General features: G+C 35.8%; 1 protein-coding gene across 9 annotated transcripts in view; it reads left to right on the forward strand.

Moving 5' to 3' along the window:
- Positions 1-25790, forward strand: part of MYO6 (myosin VI) — a 169069-nt gene that overhangs the window by 51953 nt on the left and 91326 nt on the right. For all 9 annotated transcript variants that reach the window (XM_077162268.1, XM_077162272.1, XM_077162271.1 and 6 more), the window contains exons 2-7: positions 1545-1684; positions 9844-9913; positions 17656-17729; positions 20907-21036; positions 23424-23529; positions 24302-24357. In XM_077162268.1, the coding sequence (XP_077018383.1) occupies positions 1568-1684; positions 9844-9913; positions 17656-17729; positions 20907-21036; positions 23424-23529; positions 24302-24357 (553 nt within the window). In that variant the 5' untranslated portion in view covers positions 1545-1567. The remainder of the gene's footprint in view (positions 1-1544; positions 1685-9843; positions 9914-17655; positions 17730-20906; positions 21037-23423; positions 23530-24301; positions 24358-25790) is intronic.

The following is a 25790-nucleotide window of genomic DNA, read 5'->3' on the forward strand; positions in this document are numbered from 1 at the left end:
GGGGCAAGTAAGTCCCACCTTGTAGCCACTGTATGGAAGCTATTACTCAGTGAGCACGTTGTAAACATGCCAACATTAACAGCTTTTTGACTGAACTATATGCCATAGATTCATGACTTTCATGAGAGATTAGACCTGAGAGCATCCACAAGGGAATCCCAGATGTGAGAAGGCCATACAAAGGTAGAGTTATGACACATGCGACAACTCTTACAGGTGTAGATAAGTAGTGAAAAAGAAGTTTCCATTGAGTTGCAGCAACTAGACTGCTTGGGATCACTCACTAGCTGATTCACTATTACATATTAGTCTCATAACATCAAAGCTCATTCATTAAATATTATGCATGTCATGGGTTATTTGGGCCAGTCTCAATAGTCAAAATTGTAAACGTTAAATCTGTGCGCACTAAACATGATAGAAGCCATGTAGGAACAATAAAAAATCGGATTGAAATTCGTAATAGACAACAACTGGAAAAGTTTCTGGTGTTCATCAATAGGACAACAGATAAACACTTGTGGTATAGTCATCTAGTGGACTAGTACACACAGCAACATGGTTGAATCTCAGAAAACTTTTTGCTGAATGAACGAAGCCAAACAGAAAAAAAATGTACTGTATGGGCTTATTTATATGAAGGTCAAAACCAGGTAAAAACTAATCTATAGAAACCAGAATAGTGGATGCCTGGGGGTGGGCTTAGAGAGGTGGGGTGAGGTAGGGAGGCTGACCTGCAGGGAGGCATGAGGGAACTTTCTGGAGTGATATAAATGCTCATTGTGTTGACTGGGGCGTTTGTTAAATTAGTACATTCATTTGTCAAAACTCATCAACTTGTATATGTAAGATTTTTACATTTCACAAAACTTTTTATCAACTTGTGTATGTGGGATTTTTACATTTCACAAAACTTTTATAAAAGTTTTACCTCAATAAAAAAAATTAAGAAAAGAAGAACTACAAAAGCAGTATGCTCAGTGAGGGAGAGCTTGGGGGAGGCATTCTAAATCTCTAATTGACAAGGAAAGTTTCCCAGATTGAAATTATGTCTCAAATCTCTTATTATCTTTTTATCCATTCAGATACAAAATAACTTACTTTTCAACTTTTAGCTAACTCTAACGTTGACTATTTAACTTATAGAAAGCAGAATAATTTAGATAGTAAAAGGGGGAGCTTTTGTAAATTACACGAGGACTATAGGCAACAGCAGGGACCATTTCTGTAATTTCTGTACTGGTCAAAGTGTAGTTTTCTGCTTAAGTCACAACTGAAGCGAGGCAGTAGCAGAGCCAGTGTTTCCTGAGGGCTAAGCAGGTGGATAAAGGTGGGATGGGCTGTGTGGTGAGACAGGAGAGTTTGAATGAGGGTGTGGGGAGGGAAGAGAATTATCTGTGGCAGGGGTGTGTGTGTGTGTATATTTTCGGAAATGAGCTGAAGGCATCATGTGGTGATTTACATTTGAGCTTTTAAAAAAAGGTATGTGATTTCTTTTATGTGCTCAAGGTATTCATGTTGCTTTGTTTGTTCCTTTGAAACAGGAGATAGTGGAGAGCCTTGAAAAATGGAGGATGGAAAGCCCGTTTGGGCACCACACCCTACCGATGGATTTCAGATGGGCAATATTGTAGATATTGGCCCTGACAGTTTAACAATCGAACCCTTGAACCAAAAAGGAAAGGTGAGTTTCTCAGAAAGATTTACAAATTTTGTTTCCTTGTACGGTTGCCTCCCTTAATGGAGCAGATATTCCTAGCATAGTATAGGGAAAAGCAAATTTCTGGTTTTATGCTCGCTTCTTTGATTAAATCATAAGTGCATCCCTAGAGGGAGGAAATGATGAAAAATCAGTTGAAAATTTAGGGAGCTTTTCATAATCATATTCTTAAGAAGATATAGCTTTATGATGAAATATGAACAATAGCATAGCATTTTTATTCTTTATACCATATTACTAAAGTTATTAGTAAAATCTGTGATGTATTCAATACATTTAAAGTAAAAGTCTAAAAAATAAATGAGGTTATGTTACTGAATTTCACTTTTTTGCTTAGTCTTGTAGATAATTCTTTTCCTTTTTAGAAATATTTTTATTTGCTTTAAAGTATTATCATGGAATTTGAATAAATGTGTTTCTTTTAAGTGAGGGTCCTTTAATTTTAGTTATATCCCTTTATTATTTTAATTATAATGGTATTTTTAGAACATAAAAGTAACATTAATTCTGTACCTGTGTTATCTGTTTCCTTTTATGGTTTGTCATCTAGACGGTATTACAGAATTGGGTTTGGTGGAAAAGGATCAGGAGTTGTGCGTTGCGTACAGAGAAGGCATTCATCGTGAATACCTCTCTTTCAATCTGCTTGGCGACTGTAGTTTTTATTTTTATGGGAAGGACTCACAATTTAATGAATATTACTGTTAAACAGTTCTTCTGATTAAATTAAATTTGTGACTGTCATTTCTGTTTACTTTATACTCTCTAAATGTGTGTGAATAACTTATATTCCAGTGATACATGGTTAATGCCATATAACTGCCATCCTTCTGGGAACACTAGAAAAACAAGTTGGATCCCTCATGAGGTCTTTTCACAGTGAAAATTATTCTGTTACTGTAAACAACCCAGGAGCCTAAATGCATGATGTGTAATGTGCTGTGTTAGAAGAGGCCAATTAAATGCAACTCGGGAAAGAAAAGAAAAGAGTTTCTATTTTTTCCTGTTATTAATAAATACCTATTTATACTTACAGTATAGTACAGGTTAAAAAATGAAAGAACTGGAAAAGAAAATCATTTATTTTTGTGCATTTGAAATGTTTTTTTAAATTTTTGTTAAATATATTTTATGAGGAAAATAAATTGAAAGGCCAAAAATGAAATGAGAAGCATATTTTCTAAGTATATTTTATTATGCACTGTTAAATCTGCAGCTGACAAAATAATTTGGTTCAAGCATAGAAGAATCTTGATTTGTGGGTATATGCTTTTATATATTTTAAATAGTCTGATGTGCTTTAACTGTGCATTATTAGTATTAATCAGGCATACATACAGAACCAATGAAACACAATTTAAATTGTGTGATCTTTAGATAATTTTGTGATTAAGTTTATGTTTTTTTCCCTGCAAAACATTTTTTTTGTGTTAGCAAATATTCCAAGAGATTGTTCTTAATCTTATTTTTTCCCTACTTTCTGATTGTAAATAGTAAGTTGTAAAGTTTCATAATATTACTTGGTTAAAAAGATCAAAAAGGAGCCAACTTTTTTTCTTTAACTTTTTTTGTTGTGTAATATAGCATATACACAAAGCAAAGAAAGAAAAAACCAATAGTTTTCAAAGCACTGTTCAATAAGTGGTTACAGGACAGATCCCAGAGTTTGTCATGGATTACCATATCATCATCTCAGATTTTTCCTTCTAGATGCTCCAGAATATAGAAAGCTAGAAGGCTGAAATATTTTTTTTATCATCAACATTGACTATTTTTTTCTTTTTTGTGAAAAATGTCATATATACAAAAAAGCAATAAATTTCAAAGCACAGCACAACAATTAGTTGTAGAACAGATATTCCACAATTTTAGGTTTTTACTTCTAGCTGCTTTAAAGATACTGGAGACAAAAAGAAATATCAATTTAATGATTCAGCAATCATATTCATTTGTTAAACCCTACCTTCTCTGTATAACTTCGCCATCACTTTTGATCTTTCTGCCCCACTCTTTAGGGGTATTTGGGCTATGGCCATTTTAACTTTTTCATGTTGGAAGAGACTGCCAATAATGTGGGGTAGGGAGATGGAACTAGCTGATGCTCTGGAGAGACTGGGCCCTCTAGCTTTCAGGACTTATCTGGTCCAGGGACCCATCTGGATGTTGTAGGTTTCTGGAAAGTTGCCTTAGTGCATGGAACCTCTATAGAATCTTATATGTTGCCTTATGTATTGTTTAAGATGGGCTGGATGGTTTTGGTTGGGATTTGGCAAGATATGATGGGTAGCAATGTCTAACTGAAGCTTGCGTAAGAGACCTCCAGAGTAGCCTCTCAACTCTATTTGAGCTCCCTTAGCCACTTATACTTTAGTAGTTTACACTTCTTTTCCCCCTTTTGGTCAGGATGGAATTGTGGATCCCACAGTGACAGGGCCTGACTTATCCCTGGGAACCATCTCCCACGCCTCCAGGGAGACTTGAACCCGTGAATGTCATGTCCCACGTAGGAGGGAGGGCAATGATTTCACTTGCAGAGTTGGGCTTAGAGTGAGGCCATATTTGAGCAACAAAAGAGGTCCTCCAGAAGTAACTTTTAAGTATACCTATAGGTAGGTTAAGCTTCTTTGCTACCTACATAAGTTTGACAAGTGTAAGCCTCTGGATCAAGGACTAGGCCTATTGATTTGGGTGTTCCTAAAGTTTGACACAGTATCAGGGGACTCCTGATGGTAAAGTGTAATAGTTCCATATTTTTTTCTCCTGTCCCTCGAGGGACTTTGCCAATATTTTAAATTATCTGCTTAATATATTCTAGGATGTATCTAGGCATTACATTAGCTATATAGGATTAAAGGCTCATTCTTATTCTGGGCTCCCTGTGTTTCAGTTGTTGAAATGAGCTATCCAGACAGGTTGAGTTAGATTATGGTTTATGGAAAACTTAGGTTCCAGACAAAATAAACCTTTCTTTCTTTGGTCTCAAAGAGTAGGTGCGATTCTAAAATATAGACAATGTCTTCCTTACTGTGTTCTGAATTACCTTAGTCCCAACCTCGTTGACTTGTTCTTATCTCTGAATACCAGGTTATACGTATATAAAAGAGCCTCTCAAAATTCAGAAAATAATTACCACTCTGGACTAAATGTATCTGCTATAAGAGCTTACAATCTAGGCCCCTGTTTTCCTAAAAGCATTTTCTAAAGGAGACCATACAATAATTGTTATTTCATTTCTGGCTCATTTTGCCTTGTGAAATGTCCCACAGGTTTATTCATATCATTGCATGCCTCGCAACTTTTTTCCATTTTGTAGCAGCACAATATTTGATCATATGTATACACCATCATTCACCAATCTACTTCTCAGTCAGTGCATCCTTCAGCCACCTGCCTTCATTAGGCATGGTGAATAATGCCCTAAGTCCACAGTCCATCAGCACTCTCAATTTTAGATAATTTCATTGTTCCCAAGAGAAAGATAGCCAATAAACACACCCTCATCAAATAGGAAATCTTAACCTCCCCTTAACTCTTGTCCCTCCCCCCATTATTTACCCCTGCTGTTGCTGTGGTACTGCTGATGTTTTCCTGTTAAACATAGCCCATAGCATGCAATAACAGTTTTCCCCCTGTATCCTCAACTTAAATCATACCTTGGAAGAACTTATTTATATTTCTAGTGTTAATCAGTGGGACACTTAGGTCTGTTCAACCCCTTTCAATCATGTTCACCTTCAATATGGTAATGTTACTTATAGACCCACTGGAGAACCACCTTCACTTCTGTCTGTTCAGTTTGACTTCATTAGCTAACTGTTCATCCATGTCTGGCTTCTATGTATCTCTGAGTCCCCTATACTCTGTATCATAAGCCTCTGATTTTACCTTTACCATGGTCATACAAGTGAAGTCGTACAGTATCTATCCTTTTCTGTCTAACTTATTTCACTCAGCATTATGTCCTCAAGGCTCATCCATCTTGTCATGTCGAGAGACCAACTTTTGACTAGATATTTCATGGTCTATTTAGATCATCAGCCTCTAAATATTATTTTTAAATTAACTGCATAAAAGTATGATGAGGGACTGGAGAAAAAATATAGAACCATTAAAGTTTTCCACTTGGGTAATCCCTGATACTCTCTCAAATACTGGGGACTCCCAAGCCCCAGGTTTTCGTTTGTTTTGTTTTCTTCTTCTTCATTTTATAGTCCATAACATGGTGTACAATCAGTGGCTCACAATATCATCTAGTTGTGAGTTTATCACCATGATCATTTTTAGAACGTTTACAACACTCCAGAAAAAGATATAAAAAGAAAAAAGAAAAGCTCTTTACATCCCATACCTCTTAACCCTCCCTCTCATTGACCACTAGCATTTTAATCTACCATACTTATTTTATCCCTACCTCCCCTATTATTTATTTATTTATTATCCATGGTTTTTTTTTTTTGCTCGTCTGTCCATACCCTGGATAAAAGGAACATCAGACATAAGGTTTCCACAATCACACAGTCACATTGTGAAAGTCATAGTGTTATGCAGTCGTCCTCAAGAATCAAAGGCCCTGGAACACAGCTCAACAATTTCAGGTACTTCCCTCCAGCCACTCCAAAACACTATGAACTAAGAAGGGATATTTATATAATGCATAAGAATAACCTCCAGGATAACCTTTTGACTCTGAAGTCTCTCAGCCATTCAAACTTTATTTTGTCTCATTTCCCTCTTCCCCCTTTTGGTCAAGAAGACTTTCTCAATCCCATGATGCTGAGTCCTGACTCATCCTCAGGAGTCAGGTCCATGTTGCCAGGGAGATTTATGCTACTGGGAATCATGTCCCATGTAGGGGGGAGGGCAGTAAGTTCACCTGCCGAGTTCGAGCCCCTGGTTTTGAGACTTGCTCCTATGAAACTTATTCCTGTAGTGGAGAACAAAAGTTAATAGTGGAGAAACTAAGCCTACTGATAATTATGTCTAAAGAGTTATTCTGAGAGAACCGCTGTTGTTACTCAGATGTGGCCTCTCTCTCTAAGCCCAACTCTGCAAGGAAAATCACTATCCTGCCCCCCATGTGGGACATGACTTCCAGGGATGAACCTGGCCCTAGTAGTGTGAAATTGGCAAAGCCTTCCTGACTAAAGGAGGGAAAAAGGCATTGTACACCATGCTATGGACTATAAAATGAAGAAGAAGAAAACAAAACAAATGAAAATCTGGGGCTTGGCCTAGTAACTATTAAGTCACATACATAGACCTTCACATACATAGACCTACAAATACTGTTTTTAAATAATTGAGCCATTTTTTCTTTAGTTTTATTTGCTGTAGGGTTAGAACTTTAACCACATACCTTAATGTAAAAAAATAAGGTATCAGTGGCTAAGGGAGATCAAATAGAGTTTAGAGGTGATTCTGGAGGCTACTCTTATGCAAGCTTTAGCTGTATATTGCTAATTGCCACAGTTTGCTAAACCCCAACCAACATCATTCCTGTTAAACCTGTAGAACACCCAGGACTTATCTGAGATCTTACAAAAGTTGTACACACTAAATTTACTTTCCAGAAACCTAAAGCCTTCAGATCATTCCTAGGCCTGATAAGTCGGAAACTCAGAGGTGCTGGTCTCTCTCTCTGCAAGAACATCAACCAGTTCCATCCCCCATCCATATTCTTGACACCCCTTTTCGACATGAGAAAAGTTAGAATGGGCATACCCAAATATCCCTAAGGATTGGGAGAAGGATCCAAGGAGAAGAAGGGGTTATAACAGAGAAGTTAGGATTTAACAAATGAGTATGACTGCTGAATCATTGTATTGGTATTTCTTTTTAGTCTCAAGTGTCTTGGAGCAGAAGGAAAACCTGAAAGTATGGAACTGTAACCCATCCCAAACTTTGAAACCTGTTCTATAACTACTTATTAAAATGTACTTTAAAATTTATTGCTTTATATATATATGTTATATTTCACAATAACAAAAATAAAAAAATTAACTGTATAAATCAATGGAGAAGTTAAGTAGGCTATGTGTGGGTACAGTAGAAGTATGTAGGACAAGTTATTGTCTCTCCTGGAAAACATGTCTTCAATGACAGAGTGTCTTTTAATGTTTTTTGATTATGAGCCATATTAAGAAACAGATTTTATGCTGCAAAGAGTGTGTGTATTGTGTTTATGTATCCATAAACTGAAACAGAGTTGATCAACTGAAACATCCTTATCACATGCTTTTCATTCTGATATTTTCTAATCTCTAAAAGTGCTATCTCCGACCCTCTAAATTGATTTCATTTTCCTTTATCTGAAGCAGACTGACCTTCAGGCTAAAGCCCTAAGTATAAAGAATGTAAAGGTCCACATTTTCTGTTCTCTGTCAGCTTTTGCCAACCAACACTCCCCCATCCTTTTGCCATTTGCTAAATCTTGTTTCTCTGTTTTTCCTTTTCCTCTCCTTCCTTGGTTTATTAAATCCTCACCATGAGCTAGGTGGTGTTTGGGATTCTCTGTTATTGTACATAGTACTCCATTTGTCAGGAATACCACTCTCCATAGCCCCTTGCTTCACAAATACTTATTCATCCTTCAAGACTTTGGTTGAGGTCACCTTTATGGAAGTACGTGAATATTTCTATAGTTACCCAATCTCTTCTTCTTTCCCTCCATACAATAGAATTGATCACTGATGACTTCTTCCTTAGAGGAGCAGTATAAATTCTTAGCTCTAATATTTTATAGGAGTTACTTGTTTATATTTGTTCCCCCTTCACTATCAGACTGTAATCTTCTGAAACACAGAATCTGTTTATTTGTTTACTCTGTCATTGGTGCTTGTACTGTTTTGACACATGGTAGGTGTTCAATGCATAATGATCCAAGTGTGCTTTTGTTTTAATGTGAACCTCATTCGTTCTGCTTTGTTACATGATACTCTTTTGATACGAGAAAAGGCTCCCCACCCCAAGAGAAAACAATTGCCATAATGAAACAAATGTTCTGTTTCTCTTTACCTAGGCAGTTAAGGGAAGGACAAGATGTAGAAAAATTTGAGAGAGGAAGAAGGGTCAGAAACAGTCTTTCTTGATTTGTTATTGTCCTTTCAGCCCTGCTTTTCACCTTCTTCTTCTGGGAACTCTTGTGCCACCCCATCTTCTGAGCCCCTAGAGCTGTATTTCACAGTGGTTTTGCCAGGACATAACTTGACACCCAGAGTCTGGGGAGTCATTACCCCTGCCACAGCTTTGATAAGTAGGCACAGAGGTCTCTGTCATTAGCAGCTTTCTAAATGCACTTTCCTATAAAGTCATTGTTATAAATTGTGGATTGGTTTATAATACCATCAATATAATTAATGTGCATTATAGATTACATCTGATTTTGTGGTCTATCCTCCAATCCAAATAATTATCTTCCAGAGCTTCTAGCACATAATAATTTTCACAGTTGGGTATGGTTTGAGCTGAGGTATTCCCAGCAGCTTGGATTTCACTGAATACTACACATACATGGACCTTCACATACATAGACCTACAAATACTATTTTTAAATAATTGAACCATTTTTTCTTTAGTTTTATTTGCTGTGGGTTAGCACTTTAACCACAAGGGTAATGGTGATTTTTTTTTAGCTTTATTCTGACAATTTAAAAAAATTTTTTAAAATTAAATTTTAATTTTTTAATTAAAAAAATATATAACAAACGCAAACATGCTTCTGTTTGTGTATCTGATAATTACTTTTCCTTTTTAAAAACAGTGAAATTGCTATATATATATAAATATTATAATTTTTATTAAAAAATTATTCTTAAAGTAGCAGGTTTTCCTATGTAAATTTAAAATCAAGATGCGTCTTGTATTGCTTCACTCAGGTATTAGAACCTAGAATGTTTATTTACGGATTTCTGATACTGATTTCATGTTCAGGATAATAGTGGATAATATATTTGACTAAAGTTGTCCTATTTTGGGGTTAGTTGTTAAATAGTAGAATCTTCTGTTTTTTTTAAATGAAGAGCATATCGTTGCTATTAGTACAATGTATGCAATCAATTAAGCTGGTTTATTTTTATTGCTCTTTGTAAGCCTCAAGTTTAATGAGCTTTTGTTTTATTTCTTAGATATTTTTGGCACTTATAAACCAAGTGTTCTCTGCAGAAGAGGATAGTAAAAAGGATGTGGAAGATAACTGTAAGTATCAAGTTAAATATTTTAATAGTTCTCAATACAGAAAAGAAAATAGTTCTAAAATGTAAATTAGTGGTAATATAATAGAAATACTAGATTGGAAAAAAGTAAGCTTTTCACATAAAAGTTCTTGTGACTTTAGGAGCTCAAAAGTCCCAATTTCATTTTTGTTTCACATTAGCACTTTGGTGGAAGAGTCTCTTGGATGTCCTTTTATTATTTCAGTTGTGTAAATGTGGGGAATAGTAATAATTTACTTTGAGGTCTGAACTCAAGGTCTCGTTAGCAATTTTGAAAGAATTATTTTTAACCCTCATCTAGAATCAGACAGTATTTATAGTAGTATGTGTTGTTTAATAATTTGGAAGTTACGCCAAGAGAAAAAATTTAATGTCAGTATTTGAAGCAAATAAACATTTTTTATACTTTGTAGTAACTAATTGAAAGTTGAGATAAGAACATTATATTAAAGTGGAACATTAACTTATACATATCTTATCAGGATTAGTGAAAAAACCCTTTTTTCTGTTTAGAGAACAGGCCATGATATAATACACATTTTCAAGATTGAGCACTAATCACCTTTCAATCTCTCTTTTTTTTATATGGACAGGCACCAGGAATCGAACCTGGGTCCTCTGGCATGGCAGGCGAACATTTTTGCCTGCTGAGCCACCGTGGCCTGCCCTCACCTTTCAATTTTTATCACTATTTAAGATTTATGTCCGATTGTCATATGTACCTGATATTAGAAACTAATGTATTAGAAACTCTCCATTTAAAGGAAAAAGGTAAAAGAAAGGACTAGGTTTGCCCTTGTTGATTTTCTCTGGATTTCACATTTGGGTAAACCTTCGATGTCCCCATATGTAAGTAGAGTGGAGAAGCAGGTCAGTGGCAGAGCCAGGACTGTGGAATCAGGCAAGCTAGCATTTAGATTCTGACAGTGCTTTTAAGAAGCTGTGTCTCTTTGGGTAATTATCCCTCCGCTTTTGAACTTCTCATCTGTAAAATGGAAGTAATATGTATGTTGCATGCTTAGAGGTTATGTATTAAAAATGCTTGGCCTAGTGTCTGACCTCTGATAGGTTTTCAATAAATAATAGCTGTTATTAGGTTCAAGAGATTGAGGAAAAAAAGTGGGAAGTCTTTCTGTAATTGTTGGAGAAGTTGTCTGATGGTATATTTTTCTGAGCAACAGTTAGAACAAAATGAAAAGAGCAATGAGACTATACCATACACACAATGAGAGAGAAGGTTCTCATTGTGTTTAAACTTGTTACGATATGCAAAACTGGGAATTAATCCTTCCTGTATGTTAAAGTGTTTTATGTGGTTAGAGGTCCATATGTAGCTAAATATAATAAATGGTTTTGAATTACTAGCCCTTTTTTAAAACTGGTATTTTAAAGCATCCTCCCTTCTGGTTCTTTCATCTTGGAGCACTTGTTCAACCTTTTAATTTTCCTTAGTATGAATTTGCTACCTGTTGTGTTTTCTTGGATGATACCAGACAGCAGTGATGTTAATGTATGTTTATACATTATATGCTCCTCATACAGTAGCCCAACCCTACTTGAAGTGCCTGTTTGAGTCTGTATCATTACACAGCTTTGGGTGTTGAATTTAGAATGTAGGTTTTCCAGCTGAAATAGTTCCAACACTTACTAATTCTTTTGTTTGAGAAATGCTGTCATATTGGATGTCCTCTGCCAAATGACACTTTTGCATTGTGTCTTAGGGTTTTATAATGTGAATTCCAAAATCCTTTCCTCTTCTCTTGATCATGATAACAATATGATGGATAAATACTTGATGTCTATAGAGAACATTCAGAACTGTGTAATATTGATTCTCTTGAAATGAGGCATGCATTGTCTTTTGATAGTGCCCAAATAATGTAGCAAATATCATCATCTACTTTTAGCTCTGTTTTCTACATTAAGGATTTTATATGTTAAATTAATATCAGCTTGTTAATATTGCCCTTTTACTTGACTGTTGCGTGTTAATACTGGAATAGGGAAATGATTCAGCTATGTGATATCAGTAAATAAAAAGAAATGAATAGCATCATGCTGATTTACAGCTACAATTACTTACATATTATATAATATTATTCATAAATTAGTACCTGTCAGAGATTGAGAATAATAAAGTATAAACTATAGAATTCTAAAGAATCCTAAAAGTTGTCTGATTCAGTCTCTTTTTCAGTTATGAAATGGCTTCTACAACAATATAAATATAGAATTGGTTGACGTTTTTTGTGGGTTCCTTCCTTTTCTTTCAGTGAGCTAGAACTATAATGAATAAGTAGGGCCTTATTCATTAACTCAGACAACCCAAATCCTCTAATTTAATAATGAATCCTCCAATCTAGACAGATATTCTGATTTAATAATGAAGTCCTATCCAGTCTTCATTAGAAACTTTTGATATATTGGAATTACTTTTGTTTTACCAAAATGCCACTTACTGACCTTATAAAGAAATTGTTCTTTTTTTTTATATAGGTCTTATTTTTAAAAGTTGTTTAAAAATGTTTATATGGTTTTGACTATAACTAAATCTATGAATAGTTAGGCATAAAAGGCAAACATGTAAATAGCTGCACCAAGTATTCCTGGAGTTGGATACTAGGAGAGTAGAAGGGAATAGGAGGAGCGGGAAGCTATTTCTGAGGTGCTTGTGCACCTCACAAACTCACAAGACATACTTGATGTCTATAGAGAACATTCAGAACTGTGTAATATTGATTCTCTTGAAATGAGGCATGCATTGTCTTTTTTTTAAAATTTTTTTATTAATCAAAAAAAAGAAAAGAAATTAACACAACATTTAGAAATCATTCCATTCTACACATGCACTCAGTAATTCTTAGTATCATCACATAGATGTATGATCATCATTTCTTAGTACATTTGCATCGATTTAGGAAAAGAACTAGCAAAACAGCAGAAAAAGATATAGAATGTTAATATAGAGAAGAGAGTTAAAATAATAATACTAATAAAATATATATATATATAAAAAGGAAAAAGAAAAAAAACAAAAACAAAAGATACAAACAAACAAACGACCAAACAAAAAACTGTATTTCAGGTGCAGCTTCATTCAGTGTTCCAACATAGTTACATTACACTTAGGTATTATTGTGTTGTCCATTTTTGAGTTTTTGTATCTAGTCCTGTTGCACAGTCTGTATCCCTTCAGCTCCAATTACCCATTATCTTACCCTGTTTCTAACTCCTGCTGGTCTCTGTTACCAATGATATATTCCAAGCTGATTCTCGAATGTCGGTTCACATCAGTGGGACCATACAGTATTTGTCCTTTAGTTTTTGGCTAGACTCACTCAGCATAATGTCTCTAGGTCCATCCATGTTATTACATGCTTCATAACTTTAGTCTGTCTTAAAGCTGCATAATATTCCATCATAGGTATACGCCACAGTTTGTTTAGCCACTTGTCTGTTGATGGACATTTTGGCTGTTTCCATCTCTTTGCAATTGTAGATAATGCTGCTATAAACACTGGTGTGCAAATGTCTGTCTGTGTCTTTGCCCTTAAGTCCTTTGAGTAGATACCTAGCAGTGGTATTGCTGGGTCGTAATCCATTCTGCCAGTCTATGTCTTTTGATTGGGAAATTCAGTCCATTAACTTTTAGTGTTATTACTGTTTGGATAATATTTTCCTCTACCATTTTGGCTTTTGTATTATATATATCATATCTGATTTTCCTTCTTTCTACACTTTACTCCATACCTCTCTCTTCTGTCTTTTCGTATCTGACTCTAGTGCTCCCTTTAGTATTTCTTGCAGAGCTGGTCTCTTGGTCACAAATTCTCTCAGTGACTTTTTGTCTATAAATGTTTTAATTTCTCCTTCATTTTTGAAGGACAATTTTGCTGGATATAGAAGTCTTGGTTGGCAGTTTTTCTCTTTTAGTAATTTAAATATATCATCCCACTGTCTTCTAGCTTCCACGGTTTCTGCTGAGAAATCTACACATAGTCTTATTGGGTTTCCCTTGTATGTGACAGATTGTTTTTCTCTTGCTGCTTTCAAGATCCTCTCTTTCTCTTTGACCTCTGACATTCTAACTAGTAAGTGTCTTGGAGAACGCCTATCTGGGTCTGTTCTCTTTGGGGTGTGCTGCACTTCTTGGATCTGTAAATTTAGGTCTTTCATAAGAGTTGGGAAATTTTCAGTGATAATTTCTTCCATTAGTTTTTCTCCTCCTTTTCCCTTCTCTTCTCCTTCTGGGACACCCACAACACGTATATTTGTGCGCTTCATATTGTCATTCAGTTCCCTGATCCCCTGCTCAAGTTTTTCCATTCTTTTCCCTATAGTTTCTGTTTCTTTTTGGAATTCAGATGTTCCATCCTCCAGTTCACTAATTGTAGCTTCTGTCTCTTTAAATCTACCATTGTAGGTATCCATTGTTTTTTCCATTTTTTCTACTTTGTCCTTCACTCCCATAAGTTCTGTGATTTGTTTTTTCAGATTTTCTATTTCTTCTTTTTGTTCAGCCCATGTCTTCCTCGTGTCCTCCCTCAATTTATTGATTTGGTTTTTGAAGAGTTTTTCCATTTCTGTTCGTATATTCAGCATTAGTTGTCTCAGCTCCTGTATCTCATTTGAACTATTGGTTTGTTCCTTTGACTGGGCCATATCTTCAATTTTCCAAGCGTCATCCATTATTTTCTGCTGGTGTCTGGGCATTTGATCAGATTTCCCTGGGTGTGGGACCCGGCTAGTTGAAAGGTTTTTCTGTGAAATCTCTGGGCTCTGTTTTTCTTTTCCTGCCCAGTAGGTGGCGCTCATGGCACTTGTCTGTCTGCGGGTCCCACCAGTAAAAGATGCTGTGGCTCCTTTAACTTGCCAGTCCGAATCTCGCAGTTGGCCCGGGAAACCGCGCGTGGAGGGGGGGTCGCAGGCGCCGCAGCTTGGGGGAGTGCCGGTCCAAATTGCCCAGCTGGCCCGAGATGCCAAGCGTGGTGGGAGGGCCCCGCTATCCAACGTTCCCAGTCAGACCGGGGAGCCACGTGCACGGAGGGGACCCCAGTTGCTAGCCGCCCCGGCCGGGAAAACGCGCGCCCCTCGGGTATCTCACCGCAGCGGATTCTCCCTGCCCGTTCAGCCGTTCCAGAATGGGGTATGCTGTCTTTTTGGTCTCTGTCGTGGCTCCGGGAGCTGTTTCGTATTGTTTCTGTTTCTTTAGTTGCTGTTCTGGAGGAGGAACTAAGACCCGCGCATCTTACTAAGCCGCCATCTTCTCCCTGCATTGTCTTTTGATAGTGCCCAAATAATGTAGCAACTTATTGTAAAAAACTCTTGTGAGTTTCTCTTGGTCCATAAGTCAGAGAGGCTTAGACAGCGGTGACTTCCCATTAACCATTTGGCAAGCTGAGGGTAGCAAATATTTTCTTTTCTTTCATTCTTTTTCCCTGTCTTCATGCAAATAGAATATCCTTAGTAGAATGATTTAAGGGAAAGGTCACCCTGTCCAAATCTGTTTTGACATCAGCAAATATCCCCAGTTAGGGATTTAAGAAGGTAGGTAGTGTGTGGATGGAGGTAAAGGAATAGTCAGCAGTCATTCACATGTCAGTATGTTTGTATGATTAGCTTTCTTAAGGGAAGTGTACTGTAGGATTTGGAATTCTTACTTAGAGGAAGTGGAGAGAATTTCATACGACTAGGTACTTCAGAGGCAGGTGAGAGATGGGAGAGTGGTGCTGCCAAGTGCTTTAGATAAGGAAATAGAAACATATAGTAGCAGATTCCTGGGGGATTAGGGTGGAAGAGAGGTAGGAGTAGAGAAAGGGTGGTGACTGAAAACCCAAACCAGATGTACCTCTGCTGCCTCCCCTCCCACCTACCCCCTGTCTTTTCTCAGTGCAAAGGAAAATTGTCATTCAGCTGTTGGAAGGGCCTATCCATTTACCTGTTTTATGCTGCCTTTAGTGGCAGAAGAGAGTAGTGCATGCCACATGCAGTTAGTATCACAATCATATTTTTACATATCTGGTCTGGCTGCTTAGTTTTCCAGGGCTGCTTTAATCCAATATAACTAGGGTCCTTTATAAGGGTCCTTATAAAGAGAAAATTTGGACACAGTCAGCAGTAGGAGACAGAAGACCATGTGATAGAGGCAGACAATGAGTTATGGATTGCTGACAAGCAATGCTACAGACTTTAAAGAAAGCATGCATAGCCCTGCCGCCATCTTGGTTTATAAGCCTTATCGCCTCCAAAACTGTGTGACAATAAATTCCTCTTGTTTTAAGCCAACTAGTCTGTAGTATTTGTTATAGCAGACCTGGAAAACTAAGACTGTAGCCAGACTAGACATGTGAAAATATGATTGTGATACTAACTGCATGTGGTGTGCACCATAAAGAAAATAAAAAGAAGAGAAAAGTTCTGGTGAGGGAATGAAGGAAATGGGGAAGTATCTTTGTGAGGTACAATTTGAACTGACCTTAAAAGGTAGGAAAGATTTTTGACACCTAGAGATGTAGAGGATATTCTAGGCAGAAGGAAATGCATCATTCGGGTTTGATAAATAGTTTAGTGACCTGCAAGCTCGACTGTATTAAAGGAAGTTTTAGAAGATGATGTGAAAAATTCAGTTGAATGAAGGTTTATTAATGCCTTGAATATCAGACTTGAATATGAACTTTGTTTGTTGGTTGAGACCCACTAATATGTGTGTGTGTGTTTGTGTGTGTGTGTGAACAAGAGAGAGATTTAATTAGGGCCATAGTTTAGTTAGATTAATGAAATGCGCAGGGTAGATTAGAAAAGAGACTAAGGCAATAAGATAATTAAGAGGTTATTTTGATTACACAAAAGGTAAATAGACTTAAATCAGATTTGTGGTAGAAATTCAAATAAAGGAACATTTCGGATGTTCCGAATCGAAAAAGATTCGGATTGTACTTTTATGAGCCTGGCACTATGCTATACTTTGTTACATGCTATAAAGACCTAGAAACTGCTTTAGACCCAGCAGGGACAAAGATGGTCCCATTGTTAAGGTTTACGATCTCCATGACTGATAAAGTGGTAGTAGTAATAATAAAAATAGGTGGTATTTGAAGAAAGAGTGGTTTTGTCTACTCTAGCATGTGGTAGAAATGTAGAGATATATACCTTAGGAGATTTAGAGGGCTGGGAGCACAGACTGCAAGCCCACTCTGGCATAATAGTAGAACAGACCTCAGAAAAACAAGGTTATATCTTACATCTGATATTAATTGGCTGCACATTTGGGTTATGGCATGTATAATTTCTCCAGGACTCTTATTTCATCATTAACAGTTGTGAGGGACTGACGGAATGATCTGATGGCCCTTTCTTGTACTAAAATTTTATCTTTTGTGTTTTTTATCTGTAAAATTGTGAATATCAGACTGGATTAGTGTCATCACTTTATTCTGTCAAAAGTGTATTAAAATCAGTGCTATCAAAGATGTTACTTTATTTGAACTTCAATTGGTATCTGACTTTTTAACTCATCTTCAGTAGACAGGATTTACTCACCTGATTGGACATTGACTATTTAATAATATCACAAACACAGACTGGGTATATTTGAAATAAGTTTCTGGGTTTTACATGTACTGATGTTTTAAATCTAATCTAACAGGTGAATTTTTGCCCAGGTCAACATGATTTTTTTAAAATTTGTTTTTCAAATATCTAATGATTTATGAATTTTTGTCTTAGGTTCACTAATGTATTTAAATGAAGCCACACTTCTCCATAATATCAAAGTTCGGTATAGTAAAGACAGAATTTATGTAAGTATTTTACATGCCATTTAAGTTTCTGTGGTAATAATTATTGTACATGTTACTGTGTGATTTTGTTGTGCTTTAGATTTTCTAACAGGGAATCATACTTGATCTGAGCCTGTTGGATATTGTGTGAGTTCCATGAGAACAAGAATTTGTATCTCAGTTTGCTGCTCTAACTTCAGGGCTTAGAACATACTTGGCACATAGTAGGCAGTCAATAAGTATTTGTGGACAGAAATAATTCAGAGCATCAGTTGGTTTTTTTCATACTTAGAAATGTCCATTTTGTTTATTTAATGCCACTATAACAGGTTTGGATTTTGAGGGTTTTGGTATCTCCCTGTAGATCTGTTTTATTAATTCGCTTTCCAAATTGTTCTGCAGAGAATTTAAGGCAGCTTATAGTGAATATATAATGAAATTAAAAGTTTGGATGAGGGAAAAATTATAAATTAGAATAGACGATATTTCTGAAGAAGTATCAAGAACACAGAAATGCTGACCATAGAGCCTAAATAGTTGCAATATTTCAGTAGATCCTATTAAATCTCTTATCTTAAAAATCCTGAATATTAAAAATTGAAGGTGAATTGTTTTAATATTAGTAGTCAGGGTTTGAATCAACTCATTCAGATGGGTACTTAACTAGTATGCTTTAACTATAGTTATTTATTGGATAATGTGTGAGATTTTATTTTAATATGACTTAGTGGTCGATTACTTTGTTGGATAAAGATAAATTACCCCACTGTGGTTCTCCTTTTATAATGATGGGACTCTTCATTATTTTTGGAAGAAGAAAACACATGGCTTCTTTGATACCTCCTAGATCAAATGACAGTCTTAATCTTTTATATCACTATCAATTTGCCTAATTGTACTTACTTAATTGTGACTAAATTACATTTAGTCTTTGCCATCTGTCCAAGTAGTGGCAGGTGGGAAATGGAATTTATCTAGTCTTTCCTAAGAGTGTACTTGCTATTTTTCAGTTATATAAAGTTTTGAGAATATACTTTCCTCCTTGAACTTTTCCAAATCAAATGAATAAAGAGTATATGTAGGTTAAAATAAATATCCAATCAGTATTCTTGGTTAGAAACATATTTAGAAGTAAAATTCACTAGATTTTTTACTATATTGAGCAGACTCATATTGAGCATCTGTTGTGTGCTAACTGCTGTTTTAGGTACTGAAAGAATGCAAATTTTAAAAAGTTATATTTGTTAAAGCAGTTTAATTTATAATAAACCCATCAAGTGAAAGTTAATTTGGATTTAACAAGGTAAATTTTTCAAGTAGAACTGGCCACTATTTTTTCTTTTATAATTCTTATGTCACTTCATTCTGGTAGAGAAATTTCTTTTTTAGTTGAGCAAATGTTAATTGTTTTTAATCTCTTCTTGAAGTTTGGAAACCTTTTTATTACTTTTATAAAATTATTATAATTTGTTTCTATGTGGTGTAATTTGTTTTTATTTGCAATTTTTATTCAAAAGGTTAATATCCATGGGATTTTCATTGACCTTTTAATGCTTCCCATATGCAGTGGTAATACAGTTGCTGACTGTGACCATTAATAGATGATGATTTACATGCAGTTGTTAATTATATTAAAAAAAAATTACTGTGAATATTTTTTTACCACCTTGGGTTCAGTTGACCTATGAGTCTTTGCTAAATTCCATGATTGATAGAAAAATTTACCTAGTTCTTTGTGACATTCATGTTCTAGTTTTTTCATGTATCATGTCTGTATCGCTTTGGAAAATTGAGGAGAATTTAGGATTATTCTTAGCTTCTTTAATTCTTCCTCTTCTAAGATGTCTGCAGCTGGGCGATCACCTCTGTTAGATGGTGGCTATTTGGGATCACGAACTCCTGTTTGGAGAGGCAATATTTTCATGATTAAGTGACGCCATGATTTGCATGCTTTTCCTAGCTAATTTTGCCTTTTAGGCATAGAAACCTGTTAAAAATCAGCAATACATAAACATTGCATTTATTACATTAATATATGGAAGAGAAAGAAACAATTTGGAATGACAGTTTAAATTTGATTTTTTAATATTTCTTACGAATCACAATCATCACTATTGTCCCTTAGATTTGAGTAGAACAAAGCTAACCTACATTTAATGTTTTCTTTGGTTATTAAAATTTCTTTGACTTTTCTTTTGTCTCCCAGAGAAAGAATATTATCTGGAATTTTTTACCCCATTCCAGGAAACATCTTTGGGAACAACCCCTCAATTCTAGATTAGTAGTCTGAGAATTCAGAGTTTCCGCATCATGTTTCCACAACTAGAAGGCAAAAGAAAAGAAAATTATGGTCCTGCTTGTCTTATTTTTGCCAATATCACTAAACCACAACTCTCTTCCCAACGAGGAATTTAAAAAATCCCACTGGTGCATTTTTTTCATCTTTTAAAACTACAGTTAAATTCCAAATTGAAAAAGCAAGGTTACATTTCTCGTTAAACATTTAGCCCCTCAGTGTTCTAGGCAATGACTAGCATATGTTCTTTTGCAGAAATCTGGGACCAAGTAATCACCACAGAGCTAACTCAATTCTTGGCATACAGTGATAGGAATGGGCCCAGAGGTTCTCATGAGCTTTATTAAACTCATCAGTAGCAGCCCAAGATTTAGGAACAGGGTGAATAAAGTAGTCTAGATGAGAAATACATGAATGACCAAAACTTGGGCTTTAGTACTAGAGCTAAGGGAGTATATTTGAGGGAGATTTTACAAGTGCAGTCAACAGAAGAAGGCTGATGGCTTAGGGACTCAGATTTCTATCTGAGGTGACTTGGCAGTGAAGCCAGGAACCTGAGAAGATAGGGGAGGAGAATGTTTTTTTAAGATATAGGGAAGTCATGATATAGTCTTGACTTTGGATGTACTAAGTTTGAGATGCCTATGGGGCAATAAGATGCAAATATTTATTAAGAGTTGGAGAAATATGGGTTCCATAGAAAACAGGATGTTTAGGGAAATGTAGATTTGGGAGTCTTAACTATATAGAGGGTTGAAGGTATTGGAATGGATGAAATTTATTTGTTGTGTTTTATTTCTTTCTCCTATGATGGTGTTTTATTTCTTTCTCCTATGGTGCTTGTTTAATTTTAAATTAAAATAGTAATTTGAAAATTTTGTATTTATGCTTTTCTTATTTAGACATATGTCGCCAACATTCTGATTGCAGTGAACCCATACTTTGACATACCTAAAATATATTCATCAGAAACAATAAAGTCATATCAAGGAAAATCTCTTGGGACAATGCCCCCTCATGTCTTTGCAATTGGTATGTAATTTAATTGTACCTTAATCATGTCTTTCTGTATATTGTAGAAATGTCTCAGTTCTTCTTTTTTTTTTTTTTTTTTTTTAAGGAAAGACAGAGAGAAGGAAGGAAGGATAGAAGGAAGGAAGGAAGGAAGAAAGGGAAACATTTTTAAACATTTTCTTGTTTTATTGTATTCTGTTTCTCCGTTTTTGTTACATGGGCTGGGGCCGGGAATCGAACCGAGGTCCTCCGGCATAGCAGGCAAGCACTTTGCCCGCTGAGCCACCGCGGCCCGCCCTCAGTTCTTCTTTTGGGTTAAGAAAATATGCCATGAATTGAGTATGTATTTCAAAGGACCTGTGTACATTTTGGGTGTAACGACATTATTAGGAGCATGTATCTTACACATGGGGAAGAATGCCTTTGTAACCAACTCATGGAACAGTTGTATGTTATCTTTGTTAAATGCCTTTGTCCTCCTAGGCATGTACTTCTAGTTGGAAGCAGGACATGCTAACAGGTGACATATTGGTTCTTTTTGACCTCCCAACATGATTAGCTCCGTTTGAAAAGTGTCTTTCTTCATAGCTTTGAGGTCTCGGCCTCCCATTCTTACTCAGGCCAGCACTTGTGAGCATGTTACTATGCTAGAGTTGAGCTAAGAACAGCTTCTTTCATGTATTAACTTACATCAGGGCTTCATAAAATTAAAGGTTTGAAAGTGGTATATACTTCATATCCCTGGGGGAATCAACATGAGGAAAGAGGGTGGTATCTCTGTCTTTGCCTCTCTCAGCTCCTCTCTCATCTTGAAGCAATGTAGTTGTAAGTCACAAAGTGATGAAAATATCTGATCAGAATTTGAAATTGCCCACTCTGGTAGCTGGTACTGCAAATATGGAGATGTTAGCTAAGCCTTGGGATCTAGACACAAGCAGTTGTTAAATGGTGTCATGTTTTGATGGTACTTAGCACAGTTTGTTTCTCTTTGGGCTTTCCCTACGTGCCGGTGTTCCGGCCTAGCCGAGCTTTATTTCCATATTGGTTGACTTGCATACCACTAGGTAGAGTAAATATGTCAGCCCAAGTCCAGTGTTCCTTGTCTGTAGAAACTTGGATGGGTGTTGGTATGTTCTCTGTCAACCAGCAAAAAAGGGATACAATCCCTAGAAGCTGATTATGAGCAAACTCATCACTGGAGAAAAGTTCCATGTTTAGAATGTAAATGAACCAGCTTTCATTTTTAGCCTTATATTGATAAGATAAAAAAGCTTAAAATGATTCCACAAAAGTGGGTTGTGTAGAATACTGATAAATTGGTCAAGGCATATGGTTTGTATTTAATCCCTACATTGAAAGCCATTTGGAAAGTTCTTCTTTGGTATGAGTAGCACGTGTCTGAGGTGAGAAATAATTGTCTTAGGGACCCAAATTGGCCATGATCTAATCTTGAATCAAAAAATTACTTTAATTTGGGACCTCTTTAATAGTCTCCAGAAATAAATTCTACTCAACTTGTCCTTGTAGTCTTAAAATTTAAGCAAGACAGGGCGGGCCGCGGTGGCTCAGCGGGCAAAGTGCTTGCCTGCTATGCCGGAGGACCTCGGTTCGATTCCCGGCCCCAGCCCATGTAACAAAAACGGAGAAACAAAATACAATAAAACAAGAAAGTGTTTAAAAGATGTTTCCCTTTCTTCCTCCCTTCCTTCCTTCTATCCTTCCTTCCTTCTCTCTGTCTTTCCTTTAAAAAAAAAAAAAAAAAAAAAAAAAAAAAAAAAAAAAAAAAATTTAAGCAAGACATTTTATAGCCTAAGTTGTTGGTGTATAGTGAAGACTTAAAAATATACATAAATTATTGAAAATATGGAAATTTAAAGCAGTTAATTTTTTCTGTCTTTGGAATGTTGATAAATTCTACAAGGTGTTTAAATGTGACAGTAGTGTGTCAGGAAAAAACCCACAGATATACTTTGCAATTATAATTTTTTTTCAAGCAGAATTTTTTGTTGCCACATTTCTTAATTAGAAGCCTATTACTTCTTGCTTTTCTTTGGGGACTTAATTAGTTGTACATAGTGAGCATTTTTTATCCTGCTGCAAATCTGCTCTGGTATCAAGGAAACTGGGCCATAGCTCCTAATAGGGAGCTACTTTAGCACAAACCTAAGAGTTGTTTATTTATATTTCATATTACTCAGCTGTTAGGATCATAAAAGAGAACATTTTAAGTAAATACTTTTAGAAATGTTTTGAATACATTTGAATGATTTTAGTTTACAATTTCATTAAGTGTAAATAGACATGATTTTTTGGGAGTAAGTGCTCTTTGATTTTAGATGAAATTTCTACCGTTTAGTAAATTTGTATTAAGTATATCTTTCATCACTAATGTGTTATGACTCTAGCTGATAAGGCTTTTCGAGACATGAAGGTGCTCAAAATGAGTCAATCTATCATTGTATCCGGAGAATCAGGAGCTGGCAAAACAGAGAATACAAAATTTGTTCTTAGGTGAGTATTCAACTAACTTGGAATATTTTGAATGTGTTGATCTTTAATATATTTGCATGCTTTGTGACATAAGTTTGGAATGGTGTGTTCTGTCCCTTTTAAGAAACAGACAGCTTATGTGGAAGCAAAGCTATGGATTATTGAAATCCAGCTCTTGCATATTATTTGCCTGGGGATCCTGGAAGAGACCAGAGCTGGTTATGCAGGGGAAAGTCTAAGAATGTAACTTCAGAATTCAACTTTTGCAGACTGTTTTTACTATTCCTGTTATTAGAACGGTTGAAATAAGTTTTTATGTCTGCTTGTGATGGTTGATCTCCTTGTTTCTACCTCTTTCCAATGCTTCTGTTTGCTACCATCCCGACTTCTTAGTTATCCAGAGATAGATTGCCTTTTCTCTCTAGCCATAAATATTGAAATAATCTATAACAAAAATTTTGGAATTGTATGTCAAAGATGAACATTCTTTGAATATATATTAAATTTAAACTAAATAGTTGGTTAAAGTAGAACAGAATATTCTCCAAACAGCTTTAAAAAAAAGAAAAGTAATGCTGTTTGAATACTAGAGGCAATCCAAATAGAATTTTAGATGTTGGAAAAGCTATAACAGAATAGTGCATTTAAATATAAATTTGTAATCTGTAATCATACAATTGCAATTGACTATCCAGGTTTCAATTTCTAAAATATATTAAATAGTATTTAAATTATAAATAAGTAGCAGAATTATTGCCATCTAAATATTTCTTTAATTTTATATTTGAAACAGATATCTCACAGAATCCTATGGAACAGGACAAGATATTGATGAGAGAATTGTTGAAGGTATTGTTTATTTTTAAAACTTTTTTCTGTTGTTTGCCATGTAATGAAATTAACTTAAGAGAATTCTCTCAGTGGTCTGAAATGTTCTCCCAGAGATCCAGAGACTCTCCTACAAATCTTTCCTCAGATATATTCTTATTTACTTAATGTATATTGTCTCCTCAAACCCCCCCAACTCATGTATTTTCTAAGAGGTCATAAATTATTGTTTTATATATCAGGTTCCTGGGATAGTGCCTGACATATAGCAGGTGCTCTATAAATATCTGTTGAATGAATGAAAAAAATTAGAATGCTCTCCTTATTTTTACTTCTTTCCTCTCCATCCCCAAATGTACTATGGTAAAACTTGAGATGGGCCAGGGGATGTGTCTTATTTGGAACAGAAGTAAAGAGGAAGGAGGGTTATTGGGAATTGAGGTGCTTTTTTTTTTGAAAACCATTTTTAAGAAATAGTACATGTGGAAGGCAAATTGATTTCCTGAAACTGTCTGTGGGTAATCCTGAGACTACCCATTAGAAAGTTGTAGCCTAGTTAGGAAACTACTTGTCTAGGCTACTGTATTAGTATTCTTTAGGGAAACAGAATCAATAGGAGCTATCTATAAATATTGCAAGATTTTATAAAAGTGTCTCATGCAACTGTGGAGATGCATGGGTCACATCCCACAGGGCAGGCTGCAAGCTGGCAACTCTGATGAAGGTTTTTGCCCCAGGAGAAGCTGGCTGGCTGAAGTAGAGATGAAAGTTTTCTCTTCTGACTGTTGTAGTCATCACTTCTCCTTTTAGAGCCTTCAACTTATTGGATGAAAGATCTCTTATTGCGGAACACTCTCCTTAGTTGATTGGAGATGTACTTAGTCATAAATGCATCAACTTACTGATGATTTAAGTCCCTGAAATGTCCTCACAGTAATAGGCCAACAGGCCAGTGCTTGCTTGGCAACAGAGCACCATTATCTGGCCAAGTTGATGCATGAACCTAACCATCACAGCTTCTGTCATACTGAGTCTGCCCTTTGCATTGTAAACTCCTACCTGGGTTATTCACTTATATTCTTGCTTTGTCTTAAGCTTTTCTGAAGCCTGAATGATCTCTTTTGTTATAAATCTGTTATTGCTGTCAAGATAAACCTCCGGATGTGTGCCATTGGCTAAATGTGCTTCATGGTCTGGCTCCTGCCTCCTTCTCTGGTCTAATTTTTAAATTAAAAAATTACAGCAGTTGTAGGTTTATAGAAAAATCATGCGTAAAGTACAGAGTACCCATATATATATATATCATCATTCCCTCCCCAACCCCAGGCTTCATTTACCCTCTGATTTCTTATGTGTTATTCATTCTCACCTTCTCATGATCCTTTGGAGGCATTTTAGGCCTCGCAGAATACTTTTCCTCCCTGTTCACTTCTGCCCACTAGATACTCAGTGTT

This window comes from Tamandua tetradactyla, chromosome 5 (genome assembly GCF_023851605.1).
Source record: "Tamandua tetradactyla isolate mTamTet1 chromosome 5, mTamTet1.pri, whole genome shotgun sequence".
Classification (NCBI taxonomy): Eukaryota; Metazoa; Chordata; class Mammalia; order Pilosa; family Myrmecophagidae; genus Tamandua; species Tamandua tetradactyla.